Source organism: Zootoca vivipara, chromosome 2, assembly GCF_965207765.1.
Source record: "Zootoca vivipara chromosome 2, rZooViv2.hap1.1, whole genome shotgun sequence".
Classification (NCBI taxonomy): Eukaryota; Metazoa; Chordata; class Lepidosauria; order Squamata; family Lacertidae; genus Zootoca; species Zootoca vivipara.
Window position 1 is genome coordinate 114,868,819 of NC_142584.1, and position 27,719 is coordinate 114,896,537.

The window sequence follows — 27,719 nt, forward strand, 5'->3', positions numbered from 1 at the left end:
TTTTCTGGCAGGGCAGCTACACTTTTAAATACTGCCCCTACAGGAGGAAATCCAGCAGGTGAAGCTCTCCTGTTACTTCGTACAGAGAAAATTGGACACAATGAAAAAATGTTTTCTCCTAATACCGTCAGAACATAATAAGAGCCCTGATGGAATGTAGGGCACCGTCTGAGATGGGCTTTGAAAGAGGATTTGACAATATTTTTGAGCAGATGTCTCAGAGATGTGCTAGGGCAGGCCTAGGCAATTTGTTCTGTGAAACCAAGGAAGACTTGTGCAAATTTCCTTTTTTAGTTAATATGTTTAATATTTAGTTTCATATGCTATGAGCCACCCCAAACATTTTTTTTTTACAATGGAAGTGTGGGACATGTATAGCTACTCTTAAATATATAAAGCAAACATCTTAAAACAATGTGTTGGGTTTTGTTTTGTTTTAAAAGAGCTTCTAATGAACTTGTGCGCGCTGATGAAGTGTTCTGTGAAACACTGAAAGCTGGCATACTCCAAAACTCGTTTAAAAATCTGGGAGAGAGAGGAGATCCCAGCAGACTTTAGGGATGCCAAAATTATCAATCTCTCTGGTGACTTCTGTTTCAGTGTATCTGAGGGAGTGTGCATGCACACGAAAGCTCATACCTATGACAAATTTAGTTGGTCTCTAAGGTGCTACTGGAAGGATTTTTATCTGTTTCAATCTCTCTCTAATTATATATATATATATATATATATATATATATATATATATATATATATAGTGACAGAACGGATTGTGGAAACTGTCGGGGCTTCTCTTTATTAGCTGCAGGCGGCAAATTATTTCAAGGATCTTAGCCTGGCTCAATCAACTAACTGAGGACTTTGGGTTGGTGAGAAAGGAACCTGTCCGTCTGATGAAGAGGCAACCAGAGTGGCCTAAAGCTGTCCCAGCGTGAGAAATTCCAAGCAAGGACAAAGCGCATGGGGTAAAGAAGTATCCTTTTGTGCAATAGGGACTTGTGGAACTGTCTTATTGCCACACCAATGAGATGACTGCAGACAAAGGAGAGTTTCCAGAACCTACGTGTCAAGCTTGGACTCTGGGTGGTTGAATAAAATTTGTGTATATAAGTGTCTGTTGTATTGCCTGAGAAAGGAGAAAGGAGCATGTGGGATGTATTATCACTGAAGCAAAATAATACCAATATACCAAAATAAAAACTTAGTTGGTCTTTAAGGTGCTACTGAAGGAATTTTTTTTATTTTGCACTGAAGCAAAATTCCTGTTGCCTGGAATGGACCCACAGAGGAATGCGGCTCCAGGCAGGGAGGACTTCCTGCCATACCTGTTCTGGAGCCCCCTCCCCTTGTGTGTGACCAGGTAGGTGGGTGTGGCCTTAGCAGACACTTTAAAAGGGCTGAGCACATGGTCATCTCCCCTTTCAGACTTTCTCTTCTGGCCCTTAGCCACCAGCACATGGTTCATCCTTACAGAGGATAGAAGCCACAGGGTAAGTAAACTTTACTCTTAAATAAGACTGTCGTGTTTTTGTTGTTGTTATTTTAAGAGGGAAATACTAAGGGGAAACTTACCAGGATCAAGCCAGCCTGGGTTGCTTACTTAATGTAAAGGATTCTAACAAATCAACTTGCTTCCAGCAATCTGCAAGGGAATGGGCTCTGATGGCTTTCTCACCAGCATGAGTGAGGAGGGACAATATTTAATACATCCTCTCCTACCGCTCAACATCCCCACAGATTCTGGGTTCTCGAAGTCCAGTAATTGGTCTTTCTAGAGCTATCTGATTTAGCCACTGTGGAAAACAGAATGCTGGACTAGTTCATGGCCAAGCTAACATATTATCAGGGTCAAAAATATATTTTTTTAGGAAACCACAAAAGTTGATGTTATTCTGTTGACAATATGTGAAACCAAGCCACCATTTTTTTGAAAAACACAACAAGAAAGCTATTAAATGCAAATGCAAGAGGGGAAAAGAGGATCTTTCTCTCTCTGCTATTTAATTTCTCTTTTCAGATCACTCTTCCTCCCTGGCACAGTTTGTTTTTCTGTGAACTCCAATTCCCAGCAGCCTTTGCACTTCCCACATACACACCTGGCCCCCTTTAGCTGAACAAACACCCAAGTGGGACAGTGAAGGGGCTTGAGATGAAGAAGGAAAGTCTCTGAATTCACCACTGCCTGTCTGAAGGGGTGGGCTGGAGCCAATTATTATTATTGTTGTTAATATACCGCTGTTATAAGACAAAACCTGCTCCTTTTCCCTTAGGGGGTATCCAAGAGCCCATATAGAGTCCTTTATTAAACTGTTGCAACAGGGTCCCCACCATAGCTGCCAAGTTTTCCCTTTTCTCGCGAGGAAGCCTATTCAGCATAAGGGGAAATCCCTTTAAAAAAGGGATAACTTGGCAGCTATGGTCCCCACTCCCCACATGCAGGAGGGAGGAGGAAGCCAGAACAATTGTGTGCAAGCCCTTATATAGAAGTTTGAAATTGCTCACCCTGTAGCCCAAGACATCTCCCCAAAAAAACATCATACATACATCACAGAAGGAGGCAGCCTGCAGCAGAAATCTTGCCTGCCAAAATACTAAGTGGTCACTGATTGCATTAGCTGGGCAGCCTGGCCATTCTTTTGTGATGGTAAATACTTTAAATCCTAAATCCAGGTCACATGCTCACCCTATTCATACACAAATATGCCCTGAAGACTGGATTTGCAAGCAAAGAGACAATGGGAAGCCTTTCCCATTTCCTTCCTCCTTGCAGAGAAATATTTGAGGTCAATTTGGGGGAGTCAAAATGGCTTCAGGATTACTCTCCTGTACTATTTCAGACACGTGGTTTATATACTTGTGTAAGTGTTCGCCTTGTACATTTGTTGTTGTTTAGTCGTTTAGTCGTGTCCGACTCTTCATGACCCCATGGACCAGAGAGCACGCCAGGCACTCCTGTCTTGCACTGCCTCCTGCAGTTTGGTCAAACTCATGTTCGTAGTAACACTGTCCAACCATCTCATCCTCTGTCGTCCCCTTCTCCTTGTACATTTATGAACGTTTATTTTATATTTGGCACCTTAGAATTCTTATAACACCACCCTATACCTGGAGGTCTCGGGGCGGTTCACAGTACAAAATTAAAATATAAAACCACTGTTATGAGAATTTTAAGATCATATATATATATATATATATATATATATATATATATATATATATGATAAATAAATGTTCATAACTGTAAATATAAACCACGTCTGAAACTCCACAGAAAAATGTCCTGAACAAATTGACCTCAAATATTTCTCTGCAAGGTCAAAGTGGGAAACCTCCCCATTGTGTATTTCCTCACAAATCCTGTCTTATGGGCCCATTTAAGATATGAATAGGGTGTGAACCTGTGACCTGGCTCAGGAACTAAGTATTTATCATTACAAAAGACTGGCCAGGCTCCCCAGGTAATCCAGTCAAATGACCATTAACAGGTAACTTGCCAGGCAGGATCGCCTTCTCTGTGATGTAGGTGTGAAGTGTCTGGGGAGTGGTCTTGGACTTCAGGGCGGGCAATTTAAAATGTCTATATAAGAACTTGACACATTTGTTCTGGGTCTCTTTCCCCCCCCTTCCTGTGTACCCTGTTTCTCCGAAAATAAGATGTAGCCATAAAATAAGCCATAGCAGGATTTTTAAGCATTCAAGGAATATAAGCCATACCCCAAAAATAAGCCATAGTGATAGGCAGTTTAACCTAATAATAATAATAATAATAAATTTTTATTTATATCCCGCCCTTCCCAGTTGAAACTGGGCTCAGGGCGGCTGACACCAGTAAAATTACAATAAGACATAAAGAAAGAAAAACAATTAAAATACAGGTTAAAATACAGTTTACATTTAAATTTTTAAATGCAGCCTCATTTTTAAAAAGGCCCAAGTCAAAACCATAAAGGAGGAAAACATAGGGGTCAGACTGAGTCCAGGCCAAAGGCCCTGCGGAAAGACGTCAAACCCCACAGGGCCCTAGTCTCCTGTGTGAGAGCGTTCCACCAAGTTGGGGCCAATACTGAAAAGGCCCTGGCTCTAGTTGAGCACAATCTAACCACCTTATGGCTCGGGATCTCCAGCGTATTGTTATTTATGGACCTTAAGGTCCTCCGCAGGGCATACCAGGAGAGGCGGTCCCGTAGGTACGAGGGTCCTAGGCTGCATAGGGCTTTAAAGGTCAAAACCAGCACCTTAAATCTGATCCTTGTAGGTTAAACTGTACCATACTTAATAAGAAATAAGACATCCCCTGAACTTACTCATGAGTAAACAAGCAAAGGCTTCTGCTGTTCCATACTGCTGCCTACCATGCAGGTAATATTTGTATATTTTATTTAACCTGTTTTATTAGTTGTTATTGGCCTTTGCCAGACAGCCCTAAAAGATTAATTCTATCAAATGAAGACATAATTAATCCCACAAGGTAATGAAATGCATTGAACCAACGAAACACGTAACATTTGTGGATTTTCTAATATTAACAATTCAGCCTGGTATTGGTGCTGCAACTGTTTTGCACTCATTAGTCATTTCTTGTTATCTTTTCACACAGGTAGGTTCCTGCCCTCCATAGTGAAGGCGGTGCTTCCAGAGTGACATCAGGACCTTAGCCAATCAGCCTCTTTGGAGTTTGTGACGCTTCGTCCGAAAGTTCCCTTCTCTAGGATGGCACATCTGGGAATGGTAACATTGGCCGGATTCCTTTTTATTTTTTAGTTGGTGATTAAGATAGAGAGGGTCGTGGGCGCGGATCTGAGCTTTCCATTTGTGTGCGTCTTGAGTCCATTTTAATGATTTCGATTCTCTCCCTCAGATTTATAGTTAATCCAGAAAGCTTGCAGGGTGGAATCTGGACAGGAATGGCGGGGAAGCCCAAATTTACAAGCTGCCGCATGATTATTGCTCTGGGCCTTTTATGGAACAAATCGGGGGGCGACATAGGAGCGCGGCTGTTATGAGCAACCTTAACCAACGTGGGAGGGCGAAAAAATTAAAATACATGCACACATGTATATAAGTCAACATGTATATAAGTCTAGTTATCTCCCACTTGGACTACTGCAATGTGCTTTACGTGGGGCTACCTTTGAAGGTGACCTGGAAACTACAACTAATCCAGAATGCGACAGCTGGACTGGTGACTGGGAGTGGCCGCCCAAACCATATAACACCTGTCTTGAAAGACCTACATTGGCTCCCAGTACATTTCCAAGCACAATTCAAAGTGTTGGTGCTGACCTTTAAAGCCCTAAACCAGGCATCCCCAAACTTCGGCCCTCCAGATGCTTTGGACAACAATTCCCATCTTCCCCGACCACTGGTCCTGTTAGCTAGGGCCGCAGTTTGGGGATGCCTGCCCTAACCGGCCTCAGCCCTGCATTGCAAAAGGTTGCTGGTTCAATCCAGACAGTACTAAACTAAGTGGCCAAGATTCCTATTCCCTTGTGTAGGTGAGCATCATGAAGGAAATATTATATTGTGAGCTATTTTCATAAAACAATAATACAGGGAGTGTCAGAAATCCAGGGTACATATGCGGCACTCAAAAGTACCCTCCTCTTTCTCAATATTCCTTATTTCAAACAATCTACTTTCCCAAACAGGCAAAGAAAAAGTGGCAGCCAGGAGATGAAGCCGAGGACACCCACGCCTACAAAAAAGGTTGCAAGGAGCCCAGTTGGGCCACAGCCAGGATGATGAAGCTTGATACCTCTAAGGAGCCAGACCTGTGCGTTGTCTATGGGGAATCCATCAGGGCAAAGCCCATCATCCATAAGAGAACGGAGGGTCAGCAGAAAGCCCAGCCAGTCGAGAAGGAAGAGGATGAACCCCTTTACGGAAGAAGTTGCAGATCCCCCTGGGAAATCAGAGTGCAGACAATTCCTGGTGCTGCTAAGGAGCAGGATGTGTGCATTGTGGGTGAGAAAAACATCTGGCAGTTCCCCAACACAAGCGAGAGAAAGGCACGTTTGCAGAAAATCAGCTCAGGGGAGGGTCCAGTTCATAGCAAAGGAGACTCCAGTGTCCAAAGTAAAACTCCAACCCAGACCGTTGTTGATGCCACAGCCAAGATGATGAAGCTTGATACTTCCAAGGAGCCAGACCTGTGCATTGTCTATGGGGAACCCATCAGGCCAAAGCCCATCATTCATAAGAGAACGGAGTTTCAGCAGAAAGCCCACCCAGTCAAGGAGTAGGAGGATGAACCCCTTTTTCGTGGAGGACGTTGCAGATCCCCCTGGGAAATCACAGTGCAGACAATTCCTGGCACTGCTAAGGAGCAGGATGTGTGCATTGTGGGTGAGGAAAACATCTGGTAGAACCCCAACATCTGTGAGAGAAAGGCGTATTTGCAGGAAACCCACTCAGTGGAGAGTCCCGTTCACAGCAAACTAGACTCCAGTGTCCCCAGTGAACCTCCAGCCCAGGATAAGACGCCACAGTCAAAGATTGGACTAACTTTGTAAATTATTTGAAAGACAATTGTACTCAATTAAATACGTTGGTAGGACTGCAAGAAGCTTTGTAAGAAAATATATTTTAAAAATCATTGTAGAAATGAAATTTTAAGGATATATTTTGGAGGTTATGGTAAAAAAGCAATGGTTAAATAGTGAAAATGCAGAAATAAGAATTGAAAAATGAAAATCATAAGGAAGGTTTGAACGAAGTCATGGTCGTAAAAAGCCAAAATATTATATAAGAGGAGAGATTGTATTGGAAAGAATTATTGTAAAATAAATAAAAATGATTTGGCAAAAAAAAGAAGTCTGTCCCTCGTTCCAAAGGAAAGCGAAACCTACATAAGCACCAGGAACCCATGAAATCTTGCACTGCTCAGAGGTTTCGCCTGCGTGCGACAATACTGCCTTAGAAGAGGCATTCCTCTTTCTCTCACTCATGCACATTAACACCCTAGAACAGGCATGTTCCCCTCACATACATGCATCTTAAAAGAGACCGACCCCCTCTCTCATATGCACATCCAGAGAAGAGCACCCTTTCTCTCTCTCTCTCTCTCTCTCTCTCTCAGAGAATGCCTCTTTCACAAAGAAGGGAATGCCTCTTCACACCCTCACATGGGAAGAAGACAGCCCTGTTTAGGGAAGCTTTTCATGTTTGATGTTTTATTCTATTTTTAATCTGTTGCGAACCACCCACGGTGGCTGGGGAAACCCAACCTGGTGGGTGGCGTATAAATAATTAATTATTATTGTTATTACTACTACTACTATTCTTATTTCTCGTCCTGCCAATGAAACTCTGGGCCCTCCAGCATCACCCAGGCAGGGCCTTCTCACCTGCTTCTCAGCCAGGGCTGCCGAGACACACAGGCATTCTCATTTCAGTGTCAATTAAATTAGGGTTGCCATATTTAAAAAAGGTATTGGGGGGGCAGAGTTGTTGAGCTTTAAAAAAGGGGGGTGTTTTTGAGCTATTTTTAATGAAATTTGCCGAAATCTACACCGCCCACATGGACTGCCATACGTCCGGATTTTCCCGGACTTTTCAGCGATTTCCACCCAGATGCTGCTTACGAGGGCTGAATACCGGCTATGACTGGGAAATTCAGTCATAGAATCATAGAGTTGGAAGAGACCACAAGGGCCATCCAGTCCAACCCCCTGCCAAGCAGGAAACACCATCAAAGCATTCTTGACATATGCCTGTCAAGCCTCTGCTTAAAGACTTCCAAAGAAGGAGACTCCACCACATTCCTTGGTAGCAAATTCCACTGTCGAACAGCTCTTACTGTCAGGAAATTCTTCCTAATGTTTAAGTGGAATCTTTCTTGTAGCTTGAATCCATTGCTCCGTGTCCGCTTCTCTGGAGCAGCAGAAAACAACCTTTCTCGCTCCTCTATATGACATCCTTTTATATATTTGAACATGACTATCATATCACCCCTCCCACCATCACATCTCATCACATCTCCCACCATCCCTAGCTAACAGGACCAGTGGTCAGGGATGATGGTATTTGTAGTTTCAAAACATCTGGAGGGCCGAGTTTGCCTATGCCTGCTCTAGGGAAAACATCAGGTTTGTTGTTGTTTTTGCCTTTGTTGTGAACTACCGTTCCCAGAAGCCCTTGCGAGCCCCAAAGCAGATGCTAGCCACCTTTCCTTTGTGGGGAAACCAGGCAATTTTAAAACAAACAAAAGCCTCAAATGCACAAGCGGGATGGAACCCGAAATAAGGATCGGGGTTGGGAATTTAAGAAGAAAGAAAAAGAGACACACACCCCCGAAGCATTGCAAAGAGATAATAGTAGTATCTGGAGTTGCAAACAATGCACAAGTAGGATGGAACCCAGAATAAGGACGGGGGTTGGGAAGAAAGAAAGAAAGGCTCTCGATGCATTGCAAATAAATAATAAATGCACAAGCAGGATGGAACCCATAATAAGGACAGGGGTTGGGAAGAAAGAAACTCCCGATGCATTGCAAATAAACACAGGACAATAATCATAATACCTGGGCTTGCAAACTATGCAGAAGCAGGATGGAACCCAAAATAAGGATAGGGGTTGAGAAGAGCAATAAAAAAAGAAGACGCCCCAAACCCACTATTACTAATAATAATATCTGAGCTTGCATCCACTCTCTTGCATTGTCAAAGAGGAGGGGAGAAAGAGAGAGAGAGAGCAGATTCCTAGAAAGGAGCCCCAGAGAGTTAGACTGGCCTCTTCCTGCTGTATCTCCTCCCCCTGCAAACGGAGTCTTGTGAAGCCACTTTCCCCCCCTTCGCCTTCCTTCGCCTCCGGGAGTGGCTGCAGATCTGGGGGGGTCTCCGGAGTGGGGAGGAGCAGGTCCCTTCCGGAGGGGAATCTGGGTAAGTTGCACCCAAAGAGGAGGAGGAGGGGGAGAAAGGGCCCAATCCTGAGTGGGTGGGGGAAGCAAAAGAGGCAGATCGGGGGGGGGATCGAGTCGCTCTCTTTGCTCCGGAGGGGAGAGAGAGAGAGAGAGAGGGAGTTCACTCCCTTCCTCCTCTAGTAGCCATAAATCATAAGGAAGAGGAGCAGGGTCCTGGGTTCAAATCCTCCAGAGCAGAGGCTCTTTGCAAGAAGGGAGGAGTTGAATTGCATTTGTGCATGTTGAGCTCTTTTAGGGTGCAGCCCTAATCCCACTCAGTTTGGGAGGAGAGGCAGCCCCATTGAAGCCGGCAGGGCTTACCTCCGAGTAGACCCGGCCAGGATCGCCGCTTCATAGCCTGCTTTGTTTTCTAAGGAGCTCAAGTCGGTGTGTGTGTGTGTGTGTGATCCCCACTACAACCCTGCGAGGTAGGTCGGGGTGGGAGAGGACTGAGTTGCTGAGACGCAGCCAAAGGGTTTCGTGGCTGTGTTGGGGCAGGGAATTGAAGCCTGCCCTGGTCGGACACTTTTAACTGGGCTGCGCTGTTAAAAAGAACTACCAGTATCTTTAAAAAAGTACCATATGTATCTATTCACACATGTACACATACACATATACACACAGAAAAGTGGAACGGTCTCCCTTGGGAAGTGGTGGACTCTCCTTCCTTGGAGGTTTTTAAGCAGAGCTTGGATGGCCATCAGTTATGGATGCTTTAGCCGAGATTTCTGCATTGCGGGGGGGGGGGGTTGGACTAGATGACCCTTGGGGTCTCTTCCAAGTCTACCATTGTTCTATGATTCTATGTCTCTTAATGTGCCTTGGGTCTCCCAAGAAAGACTGCAGCCTTTAACCTTTCTAAAGGGCTCAACCCCATTCCTCGTCGGTTGCTTAGCCTTATACAGTAATAAAATAATAATAATTAACAATTCCACCCTACCCCCTACAAAAAGTTAATTTTTAAAAAGCAAAACCTACGTGTAAAAACTAAAGATGGCACACAATGTCTTGGAAGAGGCATTTCTACTGATCCCCTTTGCTTTTACAAAGCACATATTTCATTTAGAGATTGTATGTGAGTATATGTAAATACATTTAATATATGTATATAAATTAATGCAAGACACTTTGCAAAAAGGCATGGTAAAGTTGTGATTTATTACTGGGACCCCCCCCCCCAACATGACACCACAGTGCCCTCCGGCCCCTCCTTTGACTCCCACCAATGTTTCTTGCCCCTCCCAATTTGTTACTCAGGGTTTTTGGGGAAGGTGGGTGGGTTATCTTTCTTTTTGGGTGTGTGTTACCTGCTTCTTTTGTCTAGGTTTTATTTGTTCCTATGTTTTGATGATGTTTTGCGTGTGTGTTGAGAGAGAATACAGACTACTGCAATTTTCCCCATCTGTGAAATGGGCATTTTGTCGCAATTGCAGTAGCTCCTGAATTGGCTGATGCACATGATTTTATACACGTCCCCCACACTTTCTCAAAAGAAGGAAAGTACATTTTTGTTTTATTTAAAGAAGACAACACAGTTTCTTGAGGAGAAGGAGAGCGGGTGTCTCTTCTACAGATAAGATCTCTGGGTGATCAGCTGTAGATTGCCAGCGGTACTGATTGCCCAACTGTCTAAAAAGAATTGTCTAAATTAAGGCTGCCAAAATGAAGAAGGCTAAACCATTAGTGGACTTTTTAAAGTGTCTGTGTGAAAAGACTATGAGTTCAGCTCTGTTCTGGTACTGACAGAAAAAAAGAAAAAGAAAATATATGGGTTCGGAATATGCTCAGAGGCACCCTGCCCTAACTGAGCATCTTTCGCACCTGGTTCTGGTTGGTGGTGGGCCTGAGAAACATCAAGTCTGCCCCACCCTTGGCTTCAGCCCTACGCAAACATGAATGATTCATATCACTCAATTGTGTCGAGTGACGTCCTGACAAAAGGAGCTTTTGAGGAGGCGAAACCTGTTCACAACAAAATGCAAACGAAAAACTGAGGAATTAATCCGGCTACCCAAGTACGGGTTATGAGAAACGTAAGCAGCAGAAGGGCAGCGAAATAATTAAATAAATTCGTGTTTAAAAATTGCCCCCTATTGGGCACGGCATGGCAAGTTGAATAGATCGGGGGGACGGGGCAGACGGATGGACACTTAGAGCTCAAAATTCCCACTCTGGCCATAAAGCTTGCTGGTGTCTATGGGCCAGTCACTATTTTTCTGCCTAACCTACCTTGCAGGGTTGCTGTCAAGGTTGGGGGAAAGCAAGGACTGGGCATGCTAAATTCTAAGACCATTGATCATGCACTATTCTAATCCCCCAGATGTAGCCGGGATTCGTCTGCTGGAAATTGCGTCTGGGCGGAATTTCCAAAAATTGGCAAAAACGTCCGGGAGAACCTGGAGGGTATGGCAACCCATGTCTAGAAGTGTAGATTTTGTGTCCTGATTTTCACTCTTTGAAATACGGCAACTCTACCATAAAGACCCCCTACTTGGAAATCGGTTTCCTACCAAAACTCCTTAAGGAAGTAAATGAGATGGGCTGCTGCTTTTGTTTCAGTGCAAGGGGATGTGGTCTGAGCTCACATCTGCGGCTGAGTTTTCCGAGGGATTTTCTTTTTCCAGAGAGATAATATGTGTTCTCTCCTAACCACTTCCTCCTCTGCTTTTGAAAACGCTCTGTTCTTTTTCTGTCGTTCTTGGTGTGCAGACGTGGCTGAGGATTTTGGGCTTCCTGGTCCAAATTCGGATGCCATCACCCTGCCTCCTTTTTTTATAACATTTTTAATTGGTTTTACGAAATTTTATACGTTTTAACTTTAACCATTTCATACATCAAAATAAAAGGTTCTGTTGAACCTTCGGACCTCCTTCCCTCCCTCCACTGGTTCCATGTTCAAGATAAAATTATCTGCATCTTTTTCCTTCATCCATCTGTTCAATATCCCTGACATCTGAAGGCAGCCCTGTTTAGGGAAGCTTTTAATCTTTAAGAAATTAGTGTATTTTAATATTTCTGTCGGAAGCGTGGCTGGGGAAACCCAGCCAGATGGGCGGGGTATAAATAATAAATTATTATTATTATGACTATGATTTTAACTGTTTACAATGGTCTTTTATTTGTTGTTTAGTCGTTTAGTCGTGTACGACTCTTCGTGACCCCATGGACCATAGCACGCCAGGCACTCCTGTCTTCCACTGCCTCCCGTAGTTTGGTCAAACTCATGTTCGTAGCTTCGAGAACACTGTCCAACCATCTTGTCCTCTGTCGTCCCCTTCTCCTAGTGCCCTCAATCTTTCCCAACATCAGGGTCTTTTCCAAGGATTCTTCTCTTCTCATGAGGTGGCCAAAGTATTGGAGCCTCAGCTTCACGATCTGTCCTTCCAGGGAGCACTCAGGGCTGATTTCCTTAAGAATGGATAGGTTTGATCTTCTAGCAGTCCATGGGATTCAAAAGCATCAATTCTTCGGCGATCAGCCTTCTTGATGGTCCAGCTCTCACTTCCATACATCACTATTGGGAAAACCATAGCTTTAACTATACGGACCTTTGTCGGCAAGGTGATGTCTCTGCTTTTTAAGATGCTGTCTAGGTTTGTCATTGCTTTTCTCCCAAGAAGCAGGCGTCTTTTAATTTCGTGACTGCTGTCACCATCTGCAGTGATCAAGGAACCCAAGAAAGTAAAATCTCTCACTGCCTCCATTTCTTCCCCTTCTATTTGCCAGGAGGTGATGGGACCAGTGGCCATGATCTTGGTTTTTTTGATGTTGAGCTTCAGACCATATTTTGCGCTCTCCTCTTTCACCCTCATTAAAAGGTTCTTTAATTCCTCCTCACTTTCTGCCATCAAGGTTGTGTCATCTGCATATCTGAGGTTGTTGATATTTCTTCCGGCAATCTTAATTCCTGCTTGGGATTCATCTAGTCCAGCCTTTCGCATGATGAATTCTGCATATAAGTTAAATAAGCAGGGAGACAATATACAACCTTGTCGTACTCCTTTCCCAATTTTGAACCAATCAGTTGTTCCATATCCAGTTCTAACTGTAGCTTCTTGTCCCACATAGAGATTTCTCAGGAGACAGATGAGGTGATCAGGCACTCCCATTTCTTTAAGAACTTGCCATAGTTTGCTGTGGTCGACACAGTCAAAGGCTTTTGCATAGTCAATGAAGCAGAAGTAGACGTTTTTCTGGAACTCTCTAGCTTTCTCCATAATCCAGCGCATGTTTGCTATTTGGTCTCTGGTTCCTCTGCCCTTTCGAAATCCAGCTTGCACTTCTGGGAGTTCTCGGTCCACATACTGCCTAAGCCTGCCTTGTAGAATTTTAAGCATAACCTTGCTAGCGTGTGAAATGAGGGCAATTGTGCGGTAGTTGGAGCATTCTTTGGCACTGCCCTTCTTTGGAATTGGGATGTAGACTGATCTTCTCCAATCCTCTGGCCATTGCTGAGTTTTCCAAACTTGCTGGCATATTGGGTGTAGCACCTTAACAGCATCATCTTTTAAAATTTTAAATAGTTCAGCTGGAATATCATCACTTCCACTGGCCTTGTTATTAGCAGTGCTTTCTAAGGCCCATTTGACTTCACTCTCCAAGATGTCTGGCTCAAGGTCAGCAACCACACTACCTGGGGTGTACGAGACCTCCATATCTTTCTGGTATAATTCCTCTGTGTATTCTTGCCACCTCTTCTTGATGTCTTCTGCTTCTGTTAGGTCCTTACCACTTTTGTCCTTGATTATGGTAATCTTTGTACGAAATGTTCCTTTCATATCTCCAATTTTCTTGAACAGATCTCTGGTTTTCCCCATTCTATTGTTTTCCTCTATTTCTTTGCATTGCTCATTTAAGAAGACCCTCTTGTCTCTCCTTGCTGTTTTTTGGAAATCTGCATTCAGTTTCCTGTATCTTTCCCTATCTCCCTTGCATTTTGCTTGCCTCCTCTCCTCCGCTATTTGTAAGGCCTCGTTGGACAGCCATTTTGCTTTCTTGCATTTCCTTTTCCTTGGGATGGTTTTCGTTGCTGCCTCCTGTATAATGTTACGAGCCTCCATCCATAGTTCTTCAGGCACTCTGTCCACCAAATCTAAATCCTTAAACCTGTTCCTCACTTCCACTGTGTATTCATAAGGGATTTGATTCAGATTGTATCTTACTGGCCCAGTGGTTTTTCCTACTTTCTTCAGTTTAAGCTGGAATTTTGCTATAAGAAGCTGATGATCTGAGTTACAGTCAGCTCCAGGTCTTGTTTTTGCTGACTGTATAGAGCTTCTCCATCTTTGGCTGCAGAGAATATAATCAATCTGATTTCGATGCTGCCCATTTGGTGATATCCATGTGTAGAGTCGTCTCTTGTGTTGTTGGAAGAGAGTGTTTGTGATGACCAGCTTGTTCTCTTGACAGAACTCTATTAGCCTTTGCCCTGCTTCATTTTGAACTCCAAGGCCAAACTTGCCAGTTGTTCCTTTTATCTCTTGATTCCCTACTTTAGCATTCCAATCCCCTGTAATGAGAAGAACATCCTTCTTTGGTGTCATTTCTAGAAGGTGTTGTAGGTCTTCATAGAATTGGTCAATTTCCCTTTCTTCAGCACCGGTAGTTGGTGCATAAACTTGGATTACTGTGATGTTAAAAGGTCTGCCTTGGATTCGTATCGAGATCATTCTGTCATTTTTGAGATTGCATCCCATCACAGCTTTTGCCACTCTTTTGTTGACTATGAGGGCCACTCCATTTCTTCTACAGGATTCTTGCCCACAGTAGTAGATATGATAGTCACCCGAACTGAATTCACCCATTCCCTTCCATTTTAGTTCACTGATGCCCAGGATGTCGATATTTATTCTTGTCATCTCATTTTTGACCACATCCAGCTTACCTCTATTCATGGTTCTTACATTCCAGGTTCCTATGCAATATTTTTCTTTACAGCATCGGACTTTCCTTTCGCTTCCAGGCATATCCGCAACTGAGCGTCCTTTCGGCTTTGGCCCAGCCGCTTCATCAGCTCTGAATCTACTTGTACTTGTCCTCCGCTCTTCCTCAGTAGCATGTTGGACGCCTTCCGACCTGAGGGGCTCATCTTCCAGCGTCATAACTTTTATATGCCTGTTGTCTTTGTCCATGGAGTTTTCTTGGCAGGGATACTGGAGTGGCTTGCCAGTTCCTTCTCCAGGTGGATCACGTTTAGTCAAAACTCTCCACTATGACCTGTCCATCTTGGGTGGCTCTGCATGGCATAGCTCATAGCTTCTCTGAGTTATTCAAGCCCCTTCGCCACGACAAGGCATTGATCCATGAAGGGGTCTTTTAATGGTCTTTTAAGTAAACTAAAAATTTACTCCAGTCTTTTAAGAATACTTGATCTTCCTGGTTTCTGATCTTCCCCGTCAGTTTTGCCATCTCTTATGTACTCCATCGGTTTAGTCTGCCATTCTTCTTTTGTTGGTAGTTCTTCCTTCCTTCCACCTCTGGGCTAGAAGCATTCTTGCTGCCGTTGTTGCATACATAAAAAGTCTTTTTTTTTTAATCCTGTAGGCCAAACTCATACCATACATTTAAAGCACCTTGATACCACTTTAAACAGTCATTTTTTGGGGCGAAATGTAGTTCGTAAAGCGGACTCTCCCTACCCACCCCAAGCTACAATTCCCACGGTGGATTCACCATGAATCTATCTTATGGGACTCTGAGGGGAACAGGGGGTCGCCTAAAAACTCTCAGCAGCCTGAACAAACCGCAGCACCCAGTTTGTTGAGGGTGGTGGGACTGTGGCTAGCAAAAACTACTGTTCCCATGATTATCCGGGGGGGGAGTCAGTGATAGTTAAAATGGTATAGGAGCGATTTAAATTTATGGTGTAAATGTGACCCTAGAAGTGGGCTGGGTAGTCTTAAAGTTTTGGGGGAATCTGCTTTATTTTTGTTTTACCAGTAACCGGAAGTTTCTAGTAAAGCCAGATACAAAATGGTGGCTCAAGGGGTCGGAGCCAATGGCAGCTGCAGGTCACACCATCTTGCACTCTGCTTTTGAAGCAGTATGGTGTCCCTAGAAACCGCCATGGCTTCCTTCAAAGAATCCTGGGAACTGTAGCTCGCTGAGGATTCTCAGTTGCTAGGAGACTCCCATTCCCCTCACAGAGCCGCGATTACCAGAGTGCTTTAACAACCAGTCCCTATTCCCAAGGAAATTTGAGAATTGTAGCTCTCTGAGGTGAACTGAGGTTTTAAATAGATGGATTTTCCATTCTGTTACATCTAGGCCACTGTTAGAAATTAACCAGGCGCCAGGCGCGTTTTGCGACTGGCACGGGTCCAATTGCGACCACGTGGAGATCTCTAGATTGCAGGTTGGCGACTGACGTCTCCATCTGGCCGGCCACTCCAGCTTTCTTAAGCGGGTTCACCCCCCACCTCAGTTAATCCCCACACCGACCCTGTGAGGTAGGTTAAGAGGCTGTGACTGACTCCAAGGTGAGTTTCATAACAGAGTGGGGATTTGAACCCTGATCTCCCACGTCCTGGTCCGACACTCTGACCACAACACCACCCTGGCTTCCTAGAGTCCTTCTGCTATGGTATAAATTAAGTGGGTAAATAAATATTGGGAAAGCAAAATGTCACTTAGAGCAGGATCTGAACTATTTCGGAGCTTGAATTTGTTCTGGATTGTTTATTTGATGCTTCAAGGTGCCATAAACCGCTTTTAGACTTTTCCTTTAAAATAGAAAGCAGAATAGAAGTGAAATTCAGTAGGGCTGCCGTACGTTTGGGATTTCCCGGTCATATCCGGGATTCGGAAACAGCGTCCGGGCGGAATTTCCGCAAATAGGGTGAAATGTCCGGGAAAACCCACGCATCTGACTGCCTATGTAATTTTTTTTTTTTTTTGCAAATTTCCTTAAAAATAAATCAAAAACTTCAAATTTTGCAAAAAAACAAAACAAACCCTCAGCAACTTAACTTTTGTATCTGGATTTTCAGTTTTTGAAATATGACAACCCTAAATTAAGAAGAAGAAATTTCCTTTGGGGAAAAACTGGTGCCTAGACATTCTGTTGCGGCGACCGTAACCTGGGTTCCAGGTGGCATTTTGCGATTAGCTTATATATCTGGGTTTCTAAAACTGATCCAGGTGCAGGCTAGACATGCCTGCAGGGGTCTCTGTAATCGCTTCCCACTTTCTCAAAATCTACTCTCTCTCCCTCAGGAAAAGCGCCACATTTTGCGGAGGACCGCTGCTCCCTTTTTGCCGACGTGGAACGACGGACGCTGCGCGCCCCGGATAATCCGAGTCCGGTAAACGTGGGGGCGAGGAAAGCAAGAGCCGGGCAAACACCCAGGTGTATTCAGGAGATTTGCCGCCTTTGGGAGCGAGTGCGAGGGAAATGTCCGCTGAGCAGGCCCCGCGGATCCTCCAGGAAAAGAGCATCCGGGAATTCCTCCAGAGGAAACCAGGGGAAGAGATCAAGCAGGAGTCGCGCGATGGCCTCCTTCAGCAGTGGGAAGCCCAGTGGCAGGAGTTCTTGAAGACGGTGGAGGCCTCTCAGCCGGGGCCCCCGCAGCCCCCCGAGGAGCCCACCCCCTGGGACGACGCCAAGGCCTTCCTGGCCTCTTTCGAGCAAGTGGCCGAAGCGTGCCACTGGCCACGCGAGGAGTGGGTGACCCGGCTGCTGCCGGCCCTCAGCGGGGAAGCCAAGTACGCCTTCGGCAGGCTGGAGGGCCGGGACAGGAAGGATTATGGGAAGGTGAAGGCGGCCATCTTGCAAGGGGACGCCATCAGCCGGGAGAAGAACCGCCAGTACTTCCGGCACTTCCGCTACCAGGAGGCTGAGGGGCCGCGAGGGGTGTACAACCGGCTGCAGGAGCTCTGCCGGCGGTGGCTGAAGGTGGAGAGGCACTCCAAGGAGCAGATCCTGGAGCTGCTGATCCTGGAGCAGTTCCTGACCGTTCTGCCGCCCGAGATCCAGGGCTGGGTCAGGGAACGGGGGCCCGCATCCTGCACCCAGGCGGTGGCCCTGGCCGAGGACTTCCTCTGGATGCAACGGGAGTCTTTGAGATGGGAGCAACAGGTGAGAGACCCCGCTTCCTCTCCCCTCCTGACCCCTGGGGCGCCAAATGCGGCCCTCCGGACCTCTCTGCCTGGCCCTCGCCAGCTTTGAGTCTCTTTGCCTGACTGGGGCGCGTGCATGAATTCCGATCACATCCCTTTCTTGTGTGGATAAAGGATAGAAAGGGATCTGTATAGAAGCTAAGCCTCCTCTGTTTGGCTCTGGCTACAAATCCAGCAATATCTGAAGATCCTAGCCAGATGGACAGGGTATTATTATTATTATTATTATTATTGACAGGGAATAATAATAATAATCATTATCATCACCATCTCCATCATCTACTAGTTTCTCCATTCCTGTTCTAAGCAGAGCCTCACTCAGATGGAAGATGGAATCCTGCAGACCTGCTCAATGCGCCTTTTTTAAATTTCGGATTTATTATAATTACACTTTTCTCCCACATTTTCCTCCAGTGACCTCAAGGTGGCATGCAAAACATCATTCTCCCCTCCCCATTTCATCCTCACCAGCAGCCCTGTGAGGCAGGTTAGGCTGAGAGACGGACGGTGTCTGGCCCAAGGTCACCCTGTGAGCCTCATGGCTGAGTGGGGATTCGAACCATGCTCCCCCAGGTCCTAGTCGGGCACGCTAACCACTACACCACCCTCGCCTTTCGCCTTTGTCACTCTCACTCTCACCGTTATACCAAACTGCTCTCTTTACCTGCGAAGCTAAAAGCCTGCCAGTATTAGAAAGGAAAAGGTATTCAACAGGAAATGGGGCCAGCAACCGAGAAGGCCCTGTCCCTTCTCTCCTCAATGTGTTGTTTTTGCAATAGGAAGGGCCTGGTGGGGAAGGTTTGGTTTTCCACAAGTTTAAAGTAGCTGGAGAATGTACTTCAAGAGCCTTTTGTGTGTGTGTGTGTGTGTGTGTGTGTGTGTGTGTGTGTGTGTGTTTGTTTGTTCTATAGTATCACCTTATTTTATTTGCTGACTAAGAACCCCACGACTGTATGGTCCCTCCTATTTATTATTGCAGGGTGTAGATTGGGGAGCAATGATGTTAACTCTTCATTCTTTCATCTATTCAGGTCTGTCCCGTCCCCCCCCCCCCCCCGTCCCCTGGTTTGGCAAGTCTTAGCTTTAAGCAAATGCTACTTGCAAGCAAAATACTGTTTGTTGTTTCCTGCTAGATCTTACGTTATGTGTGGTTTTTTGCTGTTTCGTTCTGTTTGTGTGTAAAATTCCCCCCTTCGGGTTGTCATTTACAATTATAATTTACCAAAAAGGTGAGGCAGAGAGATGGTGATTGGTCCGAGGTCACCCAGTGAGCTTTGAAGGGGGGCTTTCTCCCAGATCCCAATGCAGTGCTCTAACCACTACACCATACTGTAGTTTGGGGCTGAGTTGGTGCCAGGCTGTTCCCTCCTTTGCTGGTGTCCTGCCACTCCTGCTCCTTGGTGCCGCTTCATGTTCTGGTCCTCCCTACTGTTTCAGGTGGCAACGGCAGGGGTTCCATTGGCGGTGGCGGCCGTTCCGCTGGCCGAGGCGGAGCCAGCGGGGCCTGATTCTGGAAAGAGGCAGCTGTGCATGGTGGTGAAGCAGGAGATGGATGCCGTCAACATCAGTGCACACGGTGAGCGTGGAATGCCGATCCATGGGGGGAAAGTACCGTATTCAGGCGAATCTAATGCACCATTTAATCTAATGCGCACCTCGGTTTTCAAAAAAGTATTTGCTATGTCAGCGGTGTTTTTCAAGCTTGCAAGTAAATATTGGAGCAGGCCGCCCGCATACCTGGGGAGAAAAGGGTAGATCTGGCTGAAAGGCAGCCCATAAAGTCATTGTAAGATTAGTGTATAATTTTATAGAAAAAAATAAATAAATCTATTGCTATTAGTGTATACAGTCGTACCTTGGAAGTCGAATGGAATCTTTTGTGGGAGTCTGTTCGACTTCCAAAACGTTCGAAAATCAACATGCGGCTTCTGATTGGCTGCAGGAAGCTCCTGCAGCCAATTGGAAGCTCCATCGGACTTCCAGCTTCCAAAAATAGTTCGCAAACTGGAACACTCACTTCTGGGTTTGCGGCGTTCGGGTGCCAAAATGTTCGAGAGGTAAGCTGTTCAAAAACCAAGGTATGGCTGTAAAAGGAAAAGGGGCTGTGGGCTGTGAGGGGACATGGCTGTGATTGTCACAAAAGAATCTTAGCACAGCTGCTTCCTTGGTTATGGCTCAATCCACACTCCAGCGCTGGATTTAGGGGCTGCGGGTGGTTCCCCCGCACAGGATGCCGTGCTGGGGGGGGATTACAAAACAGAGAAGATGCATAATTGACAAGATCTGTTTGGGGCCGCCAAATTTAGGCCTCACGCTGGGCTCTATATTATGAAAGATTCCTGTATCGCAAGGGGTTGGACTAGATGACCCTTGGGTTCCTTCCGACTCTTAAAGATTCTGTGATTCTATGAAAGATTACCAAAGTTCCACCCCTTCCCAATCCCTGGCTGTTGTCGATGCTGGATGGGGGTTTTGATGGGAGCTGGGAGTCCAAACGCCTCCTGAGGTTCTCTGTTCCTGTTGCAAAACGTGGGGGGAGCGATGAGTTTTTGTGCTCAAATAGTGTGCTTCCTCTTTTGACCAAAGCTGCAGTTTAGAATAGAATAAATCTTTATTGTCATTGTCCCCTTGCGGGAACAACGAAATTTCACGGTTGCTATATCACCTCAACTCAACTCAAATAAGACACTCCACATAAATTAAAATACTAATAAGCGCAATACAATACAGAACAATATAACAAATAAATAAGATGACTTCAGAGTCCAAAGTTTCTATTTAAGGCCAAGATTGCTCTAGGAAGGAAACTGTTCTTGAGACGGCTCATTCTCGCCTTCATTGTTCTATATCAGGCATCGGCAACCTCCGGCCCATGGAGGCCGTTTATCCGGCCCACGGGCCGCCCGTGAACCAAGCCGCCCGCTCGGCAAGTCCCCCGCCTGCTGCGGTAATCTGGCGCGGTGCAGGGACTTGCCGAGCAGCGCCGGGAATTGCGTCTACGCAGCCGCAGAAGCGATTTCTGGCACTGCGGACATTTTGGAAATGGGCAGCCAGCACCAGAAATCGCTTCTGTGCAGCCGCGGGCATGCGCAGAAGTGATTTCCAGTGCTAGCTGCCCATTTCCAAAATGTCTGCAGCACCACCGGAAATCGCTTCTGCGCCTGTGCGGCCCAACCGCGCCTGTGCGGTTGTCGATGCCTGTTCTGTATCTCTGTCCTGATGGCAGGATCTCAGAGAAGCAATGACCAGGATGCGATGGGTCTCTTGATATATCTAATGCCTTTCTGTGGCACCTGATGGTATAGATATGTTCTAAGGTAGAGAGTGAACAGCCAATGGTACTCTCAGCTATTTTAATAATTCTGATGGCGCAAGCAAGCTGCGGTTGAGCTAAGCCTCCAGGCCAGGATGTGTGTGTTTGCAGATAGATAGGGAGGGAGGAAAGGCATAAGCCAGTAGCATGGAGTTGGCAGGAGAGAGGCGGCTGTAGCTTTCTGAAAACCTTCTGTCTCTCACACAGAGAGGGCCCCACTCTGCAGCAACAGACTCTCACTCTGCCTTTTTTGAGCAACTTTATGTCATCCCATCCATTGTGAGAACAGAGCAAACAAAAACGCAAAAGAAGAAAGAAAAGAGGGTGGTAATTTTTGTTTGAGTTTACTTACCGCATTTAGACCCTCTCTTTTTCTCCAAGGTGGCGTACGTGTCTCTCCCGCTCCTCATTTCATTCTCACAACAACCCTGTGATGTAGGTTAGGCTGAGAGGCAGTAACTCAGGGTGTTTTGTGGCCGAGTGGGGATTTGCACCCTGATCTCCCAGGTCCTGGTCCAACTACTCTAACCATTACACCACACTGCCTCTCCATAAGCCGCAGCAGGTGCTTCTCTCCCCTTCCAAGTCCAGAACTCGTGGGCCTTCAGGTCAGGAAGGCTGCTAGGCAGATGTGCAGGCGGATTTGCTATCCTCTCTCTCTTTTCCTTAACCAGCTGGTACAAACTGCATATTCAGAGGCTGCTTCTCTCCCTTTCTGCCCTCAAAGAATCATAGAATTGTAGAGTTGGAATGGGTCCCCAAGAGTCATCTAGTCTGACCCCCTGCAGTGCAGTAATCGCAACTAAAGAATCCCAGGCAGATGGCCATCCAACCTCTGCTTAAAAGGAGAGTCTGCCATCTTCTAAGGGAGTCCTTTCCACTGTTGAAGAGCTCTTACCACCAGAAAGTTCTTCCTAATGTTTAGTTGGAATTTTCTTTCTTGTACTTTGAATCCATTGGTTTGGGTCCCACCCTCTGGAGCAGCAGGAAACAAGCTTGCTCTATCTTCCATGTGATGACCCTTTAATAATAATAATAATAATAATAATAATAATAATAATAATAATAATATATTTATATTTATATGCCACTCAACTGGCTGGGTTTTCCCCAGCCACTCTGGGTAGCTCCCAGCAGAACATTAAAAACACGATAAAAGTTCAAATAATAAAAACCTCCCTAAACAGGGCTGCCTTTAGATATCTTCTAAAAGTCAGGTGTTTATCTCCTTGACATCTGATGGGAGGGTGCTTCACAGGGAGGGTGCCACTACCGAGAAGGCCCTCTGCCGGGTTCCCTGTAACCTCACTTCTCGTAGTGAGCAAACCGCCTGAAGGCCCTCAGAGCTGGACCTCAGTGTCCGGGCTGAACGATGGGGGTGGAGATGCTCCTTCAGGTATACTGGGCCGAGGCTGTTTAAGGTTTTAAAGGTCAGCACCAACACTTTGAATTGTGCTCGGAAATATACTAGTAGCCAATGTAGGTCTTTCAGGACTGGTGTTATATGGTCTCAGCGGCCGCTCCCAGTCACCAGTCTAGCTGTCGCATTCTGGATTAGTTGTAGTTTCTGGGTTACCTTCAAAGGTCGCCCCATGTAGAGCGCATTGCAGTAGTCCAAGCGGGAGATAACTAGAGCATGCAGCACTCTGGCGAGACAGTCTGAGGGCAGGTAGGGTCCCTTGCGTACCACATGGAGCTGATAAACAGCTGCCCTGGACACAGAATTGACCTGCGCCTCCATGGACAGCTGTGAGTCCAAAATGACTCCCAGGCTGCGCACCTGGTCCTTCAGGGGCACAGTTACCCCATTCAGGACCAGGGAGTCCTCCACACCCACCCGCCCCCTGTCCCCCCAATAGAGTACTTCTGTCTTGTCAGGATTCAACCTCAATCTGTTAACCGCCACCCATCTTCCAGCCGCCCCCAGACACTCACACAGGACCTTCACTGGTTCTGATTTGAAAGAGAGGTAGGGCTTCAAGTATTTGTAGACAGATATCGTATCACCTCTCAGTCTGCTCTTCAACGGGCCTTTTTCTCTTCCGGCAGGTGACATCCGACAGGGCGAGAACAGCGGGGAAATCCTTGGGCTCCAGTTGCAAAGAGTTGAGCAGCAGAAGCTGGAGGAAAACTTTGGGAGCCAAGGCGGGCCGAGGCGGAGAACGAGAAACCACCAGGCCGAGAAGTGGAAGAAGCCCCCCATTCCTTGCCCCGGTGGCGGGTTCCACAACGCCTCCATCTCAGAAGAGAAGCCCATCGAGAAGAGGAAGTACAAGTGCACCGTCTGTGGGAAGTTCTTCAGCTACAAGTCGAGCCTTAAAATACACCTGAGAATCCACACGGGGGAGAAGCCGTACAAATGCCAGGAGTGCGGGAAGAGCTTTATCCGGAGCGACCTCCTTGCGTCCCACCAGAGAATCCACACAGGAGAGAAGCCATACAGCTGCTCCTACTGCGGGAAGAGCTTTTGCGACCTGTCCACCCTTATCAAACATCGGAGAATCCACACCGGGGAGAAGCCCTACGTGTGCCTGGAGTGCGGCAAGAGCTTCAGCCAAAAGGCGATCCTGAATTCACACCAGCGGATCCACACAGGGGAGAAGCCGCACAAATGCCTGGAGTGCGGGAACAGCTTCAGTCGGAGCACTTACCTTACTTCCCATCAGAGAATCCACATGGGCGAGAGGACATACAAAAACATAGGGTTCTCTGAGCAGTCGGGCCTTATTCACCCTCAGAGAATCCACGTCGAGGAGAAACCCCATAAATGCCCGGAATACAGCCCAAACTTCAGCCAGCCGTCGTCATGCGCAACACATCAGAAAATTTACACGCTGAGCGACACTATCAATGTTTTTGAATGTGGGGAGAAACTTCAACTGGAGGCGGCATCTTATGAGACTTCTGAGCGTCCTAGCAATTAGCCTCATGTCTGGTCGCCTACGGTGATTTGAGCTTGCCTCCTGGCGACCAGGTGTGTTTCCCCTTCCAGCAGGGATTAAAAGCCACATCCTTTATAAACGGCTGCACTGTAAATGCTCCTTCAATGGAGAAGCAGACAGGGCAGTGGGCAGATTTTATACCCTTTAGCATTCTGTTTTGCAACTAGCTGTAGGGCTGCCAGGTTTGAGAGCAGAGGGAGGGGTGCCGAGTTCTCGTCGTTTCCCAGCCCCCCTTCCCTTCCCTTCCCCTGTGCTGGCATTCCAAGTTACCAAGCAGAGGGAAAAGCCATCCCAGCCTTTGCCCTTTGGTTGGCTTGAGTGTTCGATCCGTCTCAATCAATTCAGCCAACTGACCTGTAAAATATTAGTCAGGTACAGTCATACCTCTGGTTACGTTCGCTGTGGGTTGCGTACATCACAGGTTACCGGAACGGGCTACTTCCGGGTCCGGCGATGCGCCGAGTGACATCATGCGCAGAAGCACCAAATTGCACGGTGAGCATGCGCAGATTGGGCACTTCAGGTTGCGTACTGCTCTGGATGCAAATGGGGCTCCGGAACGGATCCCGTTCGCATCCAGAGGTACCACTATATTGTCAGATAATGATCAAGTATTTGAAAAATCTACATTTCATTAGAGCCCCCCCCCTTTTAATGGCTTTCCCCAACTCTCCAAAGTTACAGCTGTTGAGGACTGCATTTCCTTGCAGATAATCTTTTTTTTTTTTTTTGAGGGGCGCACGCTGGTATTGGATGGGGGCAAAGAGCCAAAAGTTTGCAGGGTTGCAGAGCACTCTCTCTGCCACCTCATTTCCCTCCCTCCCTCCCTCGTCCTTGTCCCCAGCTTCTGGTGTCCAGAGGTAGACTGCTGCAGCATATGGAGGCTCCATTGGGGTCACCCACATCCCATAGAAATTTTGCAGGCTTTCCCCGTCATTTTTGGTCTACTTACTGGGAAAGCTTCTCTCTCAATGCAGAAGACGAAGTGATTCCAAGAAGGTTAGACTAGAGAGCAAAGACTAGAGTGGGTCCGCAGAGGGCCAGGTGCGTTGGGATGAATTGGGACGGAGGTTGCCGGGGCAAGATGGTGTGGGAGTTTCATGACGACAAGGCCCACAAGGCTTCTCTGCGTTGTGAGTTCGCCTTTCTGAGAGGCTGAATTCTTAACCTCCCTTTTCTCTTAAGCTCCTATAACGTCTTTGGTGGGGTGGAGGCGGCAGAGGGAGAGGGAGAAGCTCTTCCGCAGTTGAGATCTTCCTGAACTGTAGGCTCCCCCTCCATGATGCCGTCGCAATCACCAATTCTCCCGAACTCCTAGCACAGGTATGGCGACCCATCGTCATATTCCCTTCTGAGCACTTCTTGAGGGGGCCATGTTCCAGTGGTGCGTGGGGCCAGGCGCAAAAGGGGTGGAGCAACAAATGGGGGGGATACTTTTGTACAGTAGGCCGGTTTCCAAGCCCCTCCTATCTTCCGCCAGGCCTGCAAGAAGCATAACCGGAGTGCAGGAACACATCCCAGCCAGGAAAAACCTCTCCAGGAGAGTACGAAGTGGGGGTCAGTGACGGGGTGGCATAGGGAGAGGTCCGGGGGTTTGGAGGCCTGTGTTTGACTTCCAAACCCTCGCCAGCACCTTAGGGATTCCTGTTTGCGACACCGAAGAACGGCTCAGAATTTCTCTGCCTTAAAAAGATTATCTCCCTGAGTATGGTAGCTGGGTGGGAGCTATCTTGAGCCGTAAAATGTGCCCCCACCAAGAATGCTCACCCATAGTTTTCAGAGACACGTCTTGATTTCAGACACATAAACATGTGTTCAAGAGGACAGATGGGTCCAGCCCATAGCTGCCAAGTCTCCCCTATTCCCCGGGAAACCCCCGTTTTTCCAGCTGTTCCCAGCCGGAAAAACGGATTTTTTGTTTATTCTGGCGCGGCGGCCATTTTGGAACTGGGCGGAGCATGCTCAGAAGCGACTTTTGATGCTGCTTTGCCCAGTTCCAAAATGGCAGCAGCACTACTTCCGGTCTGCTACTTCCGGTCCAGTCCCTTATTTCTCAGGCCGGAACTTGGCAGGTATGGTCCAGCCTTGTGTTTAACATAATGTGCCTGGTCGCCATAGGTGAGCGCGAGCTCTGTGCAGGCGAGCAAGCAGGTTGGCGGAGGAGGAACGGCATGCCCCCGCCCTTCTGTTAGCCTGCTTGGTTTCCATCCTAGTTGCAGAGGGACAAAACACCTTTCTCCACACCAGCATGGAAATGCAGAAAGGGGGGGGTATGGCATGATCTGCCCCTCCTCCACCAGCCCTCCTGGTTACAAAACACATTATTATTTTTTTGCTAGCCTAAGATGTTCCTAGGCGGTATTTGCATCTTGACTGTGGAGGAAATGGAGAGCAGGCTTGGGATTTTTGTGTGTGTGTGTTTTGCTTTTTCCCGGGCTAACGGTTGTAGTGGGGCTTAGTCAGATCCTGACATAATTATTTTAAGTTCACTATTCGATTGTCAATTCATGTTTATCTTGGCAACTGCAGTAGATGTTCTTTTGAGGGAGCTGTTTCTCATCAAGCTTGAAGTTTGCCGAACGGCAAAGAATTTGATCTCCGACAACTGGTTTGCCCCAAGTGGACTTGGACCTTTTGAGGTCAGGAGCAGTTCTTCGCAAACCTCATTTTGGAAAAACTCGGCACCCATCAAGTCAACCTGTAACGCTGTTCAGACTTTTTGGAGGTTTAAATTTTATTAAAAGGCAACTTTTGCTTTTGTTGTTGTTGTTTAAATGCTTTCCTATTGTCGAAACTTTTGTGTTTTTCAAATAGTTTTTAAAAATGTACTTTTTTCTAAAAACAAAAAACCCTGTTTTTAAAAAGGTTTTATTAAGTTTGTAACCTAAACTGCTTTCAGTGCGAGAATTGAGATGTGTGTGATATTTTAAATAAGGTAAATAAAATCCCCTGGGTCTAGAGATCTGTGTGATTATGGTGGTGGTGTTTTAGATATTAAAGATAATGCTGAATTCTCTTTTGCTTTCTGCTTGATGTAATGTGCAATTATATGCAGAACTGTCATAGCTTCCTATGTTCCTAATTTCAAGGAGAGAAGATAAGAGCAGCAGTGTGTATTGGGGTGCCTCATATTTGAGCAGATGGGGGGTGAGGCGTGCCCCTTCTCACTACTGGCTATTTTTTGCTTTTTTAAAGGGACCTCTGGTACTTTGAGACTTAGGGTAGTCAAAAAGCAAAAATGGGGTTTATTTTACAACAAAATGGGCAAAACGAAAGGTGTGTCAGGAGATGGAATCATTTCAAGAAGCAGTAAACATTAGATAGATAGATAGATAGATAGATAGATAGATAGATAGATAGATAGATAGATAGATAGATAGAGTTTACTGCATGTGTGTCTGTGTGTGTGTGTGTGTGTATGTATATATATATATATACACACACACAC

At 46.4% G+C, this 27,719-nt stretch overlaps 2 protein-coding genes across 2 annotated transcripts; both read left to right on the plus strand.

Moving 5' to 3' along the window:
- The first annotated feature begins 1,119 nt into the window (after nucleotides 1–1,119).
- Nucleotides 1,120–6,810, plus strand: LOC148687115 (uncharacterized). Its single transcript, XM_088664253.1, has 3 exons — nucleotides 1,120–1,490; nucleotides 4,598–4,728; nucleotides 5,649–6,810. Exons 2-3 carry the CDS (start codon nucleotides 4,711–4,713, stop codon nucleotides 6,240–6,242), a joined length of 612 nt encoding a protein of 203 aa, XP_088520379.1. The 5' UTR covers nucleotides 1,120–1,490; nucleotides 4,598–4,710; the 3' UTR covers nucleotides 6,243–6,810.
- A 1,914-nt stretch (nucleotides 6,811–8,724) lies between these two features.
- LOC118081245 (uncharacterized) lies at nucleotides 8,725–27,231 on the plus strand. The gene is made up of 4 exons (XM_035107627.3): nucleotides 8,725–8,879; nucleotides 17,114–17,975; nucleotides 19,454–19,592; nucleotides 23,379–27,231. The coding sequence occupies exons 2-4, from the start codon at nucleotides 17,292–17,294 to the stop codon at nucleotides 24,251–24,253; spliced, it is 1,698 nt and encodes a 565-aa protein (XP_034963518.3). The 5' UTR covers nucleotides 8,725–8,879; nucleotides 17,114–17,291; the 3' UTR covers nucleotides 24,254–27,231.
- Nucleotides 27,232–27,719: the final 488 nt, after the last annotated feature.

Coding starts and splice junctions, on each gene's coding strand:
- LOC118081245 (XM_035107627.3), top strand. CDS start 17,292: ATGTCCGCTGAGCAGGCCCCGCGGATCCTCCAGGAAAAGAGCATCCGG. Junction 17,976..19,453: donor CTTTGAGATGGGAGCAACAG/GTGAGAGACCCC, acceptor CTACTGTTTCAG/GTGGCAACGGCAGGGGTTCC. Junction 19,593..23,378: donor CGTCAACATCAGTGCACACG/GTGAGCGTGGAA, acceptor CTCTTCCGGCAG/GTGACATCCGACAGGGCGAG.